Consider the following 7,980-nt stretch of genomic DNA (forward strand, 5'->3'; position numbering starts at 1 on the left):
GGAAAAACAGCAAACGTTAGACCATTTCCTAAGCCACTTTCTAATCTGATTGAATTTTTAGTGTCCGATGTTCCAGTGAGCACAATTTTGCTCAAGCGGAACTGTGCAATAAATGTGTACACCAGTAATTTTTCGTGGACTTATTAAGTAAATGTGGAACCATAAATATGAATTTTTTGAAACATAAATTTATTTGTACATTTAACAATCTATCGTTAAAGATACAATTTCGATGATATCCTATATTAAATGAAAACCATAAAAAATAAAAAAAAAACAGATAACGTAAATAGTTATTCAATTTACAACATTTTCAACACACTATTTATTGGCTAAAATATCAACAACATTTTCCTTTCCACGAAAGAAAGGCATTACACTACACAACAGTTAGGTTTCGATTTACAGTTGTAGGTGGACATAAAATAAGATAGTGACGAATTTACAAAAGCTACACAAGTAAAATAAAATAAACTTACACACATTAAATACATACAACATTTATACATACATCAATTTATATTAATTGATTGTTAACTTTTTTACACTTGTTTACAGGTTTGAATAATCACCCCGTTGGAGTATTGCTTTGGGTCACCCATGCTGGGTTGTGCGTCAGGAACACATTTGCATTGAGTTCTGAGTGGTCAAACGAACTCGACCAATTAATAGTCTTCATCTTCGTCCGGGGGCTCTGTGGCATATGTAAGTTCGTTCAAGTAAAACCATTTCTGAAAATCGAGCGATTATTGGTGTGTTGGGATGTACTCAAATAAACGAATGGACTTACCGGAGATTCGGTGCAGTTGAAATTGTAATCCCAATCACAAATTCGATACTCCTGATTGAATGATGTTTCATTGGCACATAAGTGTGGAATACGATTACCCTCTTCGTCGCACATGTGGAATATCTGAAATCATATGTAGAAGTCAATAAAGTCAACGTTTTGAATGTGGTAAGGTTCACAAGTTTACTTGACAATTGTATTCCATGTCGGCGTAGAATCCAACTGGACGTTTCGTACAATCGAAAGAGAATGTAATGTTATCTAAATTTGTCCATTCTTTCGTTTTGTGGTTTTGAAAAACGGGACTTGCAATTTCCTGCAGTGAAACGAAAGAAAATAGAATAGGTCCTGAAAATACGAATATATATACATAATTATAAATATGATATAATTGTAATATTATTGTTTGAAACGTATATGGGGAATATTTAACAAAAATTTTATTCCATTAAAACGTTTTATCTATGATTTATGGTACACATGATTCGAAGTCGCTTCTGATCTAAATTTTGCTTGTTGGTCACAAAGGTCTAGATTATATGTAATTTTGTAAACATAATAATATGAAGACGCTCTTAATTCATGGGTATCGAGAGATACCTTTGGAATGAAAACCTGCAAGAATCTTTTATTAATCAAAACAGTTTGATCAAACTGACAGCAAGCATAAATTTATTTGCCAGCAAATATTGAGAGAAATTATGGCCAACTTCGATTATTTTTTGTTATTAACAAGGTATTTTATGCAATTGTTCTAAATAGTAACGTGCAGTGGCGAGCAAAAGTGTATGAATGTTGCTCGATTCATATTTGTTGCTTTCCTAAATTTTAGCTATAAAGCCAAATGGGGGAAAAAATTTAAGGCATTATTGCACATCTACTAAACTATATTTATGAATAAAAAAAGTTTAATAAAAGTGTTGTATATTACATTTATTTTTATTAAACTCTTTACAACACCATTCGAAAACTTTTGCACGTAAAACTTGGCATTACTTTTGTTGGTTCTTTTTTTTTGGTTTACCGTTGTTTTTGGTATGTTCTGCTTTGATACTAAATTCTCATTATTTGGAAGATCATTTTACCCGATTTTTGAACATTTGGATGTTAATCTCTTTTAAATATATTAACAATAACATATATTCTTGGAAAATAAAAAAAAACTAGGAGCAAAAGCAATTAGTAAAAGCGTAAGTGAATGGACGATTAGACGGGCATTGCGAAGAATTGGGCTAGTTTCGGCAGTTAAGAAGAAAAAACCAGCTTTGTCAACCAAGAACGTAAAGGCGCGTCTACAATTTTGTAAAGAGTATGGTAACTGGAATGTGATATGGTCGGACGAAACAAAAATTAATTGGTTGGGAAAGAATATCTTCAGAGTCACCATGTCAAGCAAACTGTAAAGCATGGTGGTGGTGGTTTAATGGTGGAATGTTGGTCCTTTGGTAAAAATAGACGGAATAATGAAAAAGGAAGATTATTTAAGTATTCTTCAGATGAACTTGTCAGATTTTTTAGAAAAATGTCCATATCCCGAAGAGAACACATGGTTCCAGCAGGATGGAGATCCAAAGCATACCGCAAAAATTGTTAAAAATTGGCTTGTAACTCAAAATTTTCAATTGATAAAGTGGCCACCACAAAGCCCGGATTTAAATTCAATTGAAAATTTATGGGCCCTCCTGAAGAGGAGATTGGCAGTATATGAAAGATCTCCAAAAAACATGAACTTTGGGAAAGAATTCAAGATGAGTGGAAGAATATTCCGGAAGAAACTCTTCATAATCTAGTGGAAAGTATGCCAAAGCGTTTACAAAGCGTTAAAAAGAATAAAGGATTGTGGGCCAAATATTAAAAAAATATGTATACTTAGATTTTTTAATTACGTGCAAAAGTGGTCGAATGAAATAAGTTTATGTTAGCATTAAATAAATGGGTTAAATAAACAAATAAGTTATAAACCAAATACAATATTATGTCGTTTCCTTTTTTATGAAAAAAATAAAGGGTAATATTTTGAGAAAAGAGCAACATTCATACACTTTTGCTCGCCACTGTATATATGGAAAATTCGGATTGTACGGGACCTTTATGTGGAGAATATGTCAAAAATCCATGTTTGTCGAGACCATATTTCGAGATTTGAATGTATGTGAATGTGTGTGCAATTGCTGAGACTGTCAAATAAATTGAAAAAAAAAAAATGTACGAACCTCATTCTTAATATAAGCCCATACTTACTCTCATAGTTTTATAAAAAATCAGATGAATATCTGCGTCTAAAAATATCTGAGAGTTAAGCTTAGACCACATTTTCACCAAAATCAATTTTTTTGATTTATGCCGGTCTTGCAGCAAATGAGCAATATATGAATTCAAAACTGTATTGTACGGACACTTTCAATATTTTTAAAATACATATATTTAAAAAATGATATGTATGTCGATCTTGGAGATTATAGTCTTACACACAAAGTCAAATCTTGCCCGGCTTTTGCTTTTTAAATAATGGCACTGTTGTAGGTTAACGATTAAAATGTTTATTATACCACCTAAGGTGGAGTGTATATTAAATTTGTCACTCCGTTTCCAACACCTCGAAATATTTGATCAGAAAAACATTTTATGTCGGTTGCGATATTTAATATAGAGCTCTGAAATATTGCACAGACATTGCAAGTACTCCTAGGATGTTTGGTATTCCAAATGGGATATATCGTTTCACGTTTTGGCGTAGCCCCCCATATAGCGGTACCACCCAACTTTCAGCATGTTGAACACGTTTCGAAGGAAATTGGCTGTAATTTGTTATTGTGGACTCTCATTTTATAGCACATGTCAGTACCAAAAAGTATTAATAGTGACCCAAGTGTATGGGCGGCCCCCATATAACGGTACCCCCAATATTTGGCATTTTGGGGGTCACATTGAAATCTAGAATTTATCCATACACTTGGCGTCCAACAAAAACTAGGAAAAGTCTATACGGCTCAGATCTGAAAATCTATAAAGGGTGTTATGTTCCTGTTTTGGTCAACTTCGCAAGTATATCGATATCGATCGATACTATTATTAGTAAGTATATTCGTATGTACATGTATGGGATAATAATTGGAACAATGGTTCGTTCATTTCGTTTCGTGTTTTTAGGTTAGTGGAGCGTATATGTAATTGTCATGCATGACACTGTGTGTCCAAAACACACACACATACACTCGTATATATGTACTTGCGCACTCAAAATTTACGTGGCTAGGTGGGTGATTAACACCAGCGAGTTGGCGCACTTTTAACTAACAACGTTCACTTACCGAATGAAATGCAGAAGAGCCATAAAAGTCGATAACTGTAATCCATTTTAGTCCATAGACTTTTTTTACTGCACAGACCTTCGTCACTTTTTATTTGGATGGAGCGTTCGCGCGCGTTTTCTTATTTTGCTTTCTGGGCGATTGTGTGTCACTCACTCTCACTGGTGGCTCGTCAATTCAGGGTCGTCGTTGCGGATGTCGTATATGCCATTGAATGGATGCGCTCTTAGTGGTGGACAATTCGGTATTTTGGTTGCCAATTACAGTAGTGCGTCTATTTTACAAGGGAGAGAGTGGCATTTTTGTCGTCAGACATGTACCTGTAATGAAAAGTAAATGACGGTATAAACATGCATGTATGTACATATGTGTAAACAATAGTATGTAGTGGGTGGGTTTCGTTTGTGGCCAAGTTACAAGTTAGTGGAATAGGAATTAATAGTATGTTAGTGGCGTTACACACATATTTTTGGGTTAATGAACAACGAAGTTGAAGTGTTTCCACGTGTTGGTATAACATCTTGATGCCACTATTGAAATTCAGTTTTCTTTCAAAATTCAGTGCAAATGTGACAAAGAACTTCCTTGTTACATGCCCGACTTGTGTTGGGCTATCTTTAAAATATCATCTGGGACGCTCAAACCATTGTCTCATAATTCGACCTGATGTGGCTAAATTTCTTCAAAGCTCGTGTACCACTCCCAGGATTAATTGAACTGGTTTTTACAAGATAATTAATTACAACTCTAAAGTGCCTCAGTGTTAGTTGGTGCTTGATTGTTTTGTCCTAATATTCTATTTAAATGCATACAACATTTTGTTCCATAAAATTTTATAAAATTAATTGAACATTTTCTTGAACTAGCATCACCATGTTTGACAGTCTGCTTCACATGGCCAGTTTCAGTAAGTGTTATTCGGGCAATGCGGGTTTACATATAACATTTGGTCATTATTAAAAGCCGACTGAGGATTTATTTTCTTAATCATGCTGAATTTATCATGACTTATCATACAAATGTAAATAATTTTTCGTCATTTTAAATCATACGAATAAATACATTTCCCGCAAAATGAACCAAATTTTGCAACTGTTTTCACATTTTGTTTGTTTTGATATTCAACAGACGTCAAAAGCAATATAAAAATAATTATTATAATTAGTCCTGATTTAGATTAGGGGAGTTCACTTGCGGCAATTCTTATCGTTCTCTTTTGAACTTGCTTCATGTGTTTTGAAAGTGGTTTAAGTCTATTGCTTTATATACTCGACCATGTTTAAGGGCACAAAGCCCCAAATAAAATGAATACCACCTAACAACATTTTTGAAACAAATCAAACGAAAACCTTTTAATATCTCAATATAAGAAAAAATGGACTTAAACCACTCTCAAAATATCCAAACATTGCATTGTTGCAATTTTCAAATTGTAAACAAATTTTTTTGGCGCAAATTTTTAATAGTGTTTGTCGAGTCGATTTTTTAATCATATATGTAAAAGTACTTTTATATTATTTTCGGTGTCTATGTTCATTTCTATCATCTTAATTATTTATTTGGTTTTTATACCCATACCCAAAGTATATATTTTTAGATTTTATTCCTAAGATGTTTGGTATTGAAAATAGGATCGGCACACGTTTTGTCATTTCAGTCCCTTTTTTAATCAGTTGGATGTAATGTGTTTTTTGATAATTATATCAATATATCAATATGTCTTTTTTTCTATAGCCATTTTCGGCATATTTAAATTTTTCCAATCTTCTAACCTAAGTGCCAGCAATTAATCATTTATAAAATGACGTATTATAACATGGACCTGCAGTTCCATACGCAGTTTAATCGGTTGATTAAAAAAGGTACAGAAAAATGGTCTGCAAATCAGTCTCAGGTTAGGGATCCAAATTTGTTCCACGCAAATAAAAGTTAATAACGTGTTTGACACATTGATATTATAGTAAATATTTCAGACGAATCTTCAATTCTTTACAATTATTACTACATGTATTTACTTAGCAAAAAATAGGGTACAAAATGGTATGGATGAATGGAAAAGGACACATAATGAATCAAGACAAAGGAAGATATTTCTTACAAAACAATCCTCATTCGATTTGACTGAAACATGCCATCTCAAATAGAATCTACAATGACCGCAAACAAACAGATAAAACTGTTTTCTTTATGAATTGTTAGGTCAACAGTAAAAAAATTAATCACGATGTAACCCAAAAACATAACCTATGGCGAATTTGTCCTTCTAAGTTCTTAAAATACTCGCCGAGGGCTTTCATCCCCAAAAGGAATTTTCATCCCTCAGACCATGCTACATAGTGTAATTAAACGCTAACAGCGATTTTTAATTTATTCCTAAATTAAAAACAATTTCAACCAAATACCGGTAATCGGAAAGTGTAAGCTGTACACTCTTTATACATGCCAACCATTGTTTTAATATTGGATAGTACTCGTACTGTGTACAATAATATCGGAAGAGGAAAGGGTTTTTTCTGAATATTTGAAATATTTTACTCTGCCCTTGTAATGGATTTTCATGATTTGATATAACTCCAAAACCTGTTTGCATTTCATAGTAATCTTCACACATTCACTTAAGATCTTCTTTATTTTGGTTTGTACGAGGATGAATCTATAAATCAACAGTGATTAGAATCACAAAAACATCATCTGTATAATTCATATAACAAGTAAAAATGTCTTTTTGATTGGCCAGGCCGAACTATTTATGCCTTCCAACATGAGATGGATATTCAAAATAAATGGCATTTACATTGGAACTTTATCTATTTGTCATATATTCAAAGAAATGGAAATGGGTTAACAAAATCCAGTACAATGCGGGACAGATATTGATAATTTTTGGATGTGAGATTGGCACTCAATAAGAATCCAAAATATATACCTACAGCTAATTCCAGGGACGTACGCATTCATTTTGTACTACCGGGCCCCCCGAAATGAAATCCTATGTACGTTGCTGGCTAATTCGCTTGAAAAACGTGTCCAACCGAAAATTGTAGGGTACCATTATATGGGGTCTCTATCTTAATTATTGCAATATATATCGTGATTTCAACAGACGACATAGAATTTAATTCTGATCACGAATATATATATACTTATTGGGTCTTCGATGATTAATTGGGGGTGTTCAAAATTTAAAAATATTATTTTTTGTCTAAACTAATTTTTAATTACACAACTGATACCTAATTTAAATTATTAATATATCGTATAAAAACGTTCCTGCATTAGTACACCGTTACATAACGACAGAAGAAGAAGAAGAAAAATTATATTGCTACGAATTTCTGGAATTATTTAACCGAACAATTATTTAAAGTAGTATCTTAATGAGCTATGTAAAATAAATATTAGAGTTTACATTTTACCGTCTGTGAAAAATTAAAAGACACAAAATTCTGACATTACATAATTATGATAGCTCGAAAGTTGTTATTCCCATAATGTAGATTAACCGAAAAATTCTAATATACATGGTGAAGAAAGTTTTTAAAATTAAAATTACGCCTCAATAAACATTGATATTGAAAAACCAACCGATTCTCAAATATCTGTCTTCTTTACTGAGTAGTCAATCCTCGTATATTTGTATGTCAGTATTGACGTCAGCCTGTCAAAAAATGATGTGTTTCTACCTGTCTATTTCGAATTCATTCTTTCACGCATAAAATCATAAAACTAATAAAAACAAAAACAAGTTAATGTTATGACTCTTGTCTGATAGGTTATAATATTAACATATGTATGTATCCATGCATGAATGTATTCTTTGTCTGTCTGTTTGTTTTGCAGGTGTTGAGGTGACTAAAACTTTTGATGTGGTTGTTTGAA

General features: G+C 32.6%; 1 protein-coding gene across 1 annotated transcript; it reads right to left on the reverse strand.

Moving 5' to 3' along the window:
* Nucleotides 1-289: 289 nt before the first annotated feature.
* On the reverse strand, nucleotides 290-4,281 carry LOC133335821 (uncharacterized). Its single transcript, XM_061544118.1, has 4 exons — nucleotides 4,102-4,281; nucleotides 978-1,138; nucleotides 791-913; nucleotides 290-731 (listed from the first exon to the last, which is right to left on the reverse strand). Exons 1-4 carry the CDS (start codon nucleotides 4,145-4,147, stop codon nucleotides 666-668), a joined length of 396 nt encoding a protein of 131 aa, XP_061400102.1. The 5' UTR covers nucleotides 4,148-4,281; the 3' UTR covers nucleotides 290-665.
* Nucleotides 4,282-7,980: the final 3,699 nt, after the last annotated feature.

This window comes from Musca vetustissima, unplaced genomic scaffold (assembly GCF_032173495.1).
Source record: "Musca vetustissima isolate MV318-11 ecotype Yass unplaced genomic scaffold, APGP_CSIRO_Mvet_v1 utg22753, whole genome shotgun sequence".
Classification (NCBI taxonomy): domain Eukaryota; kingdom Metazoa; phylum Arthropoda; class Insecta; order Diptera; family Muscidae; genus Musca; species Musca vetustissima.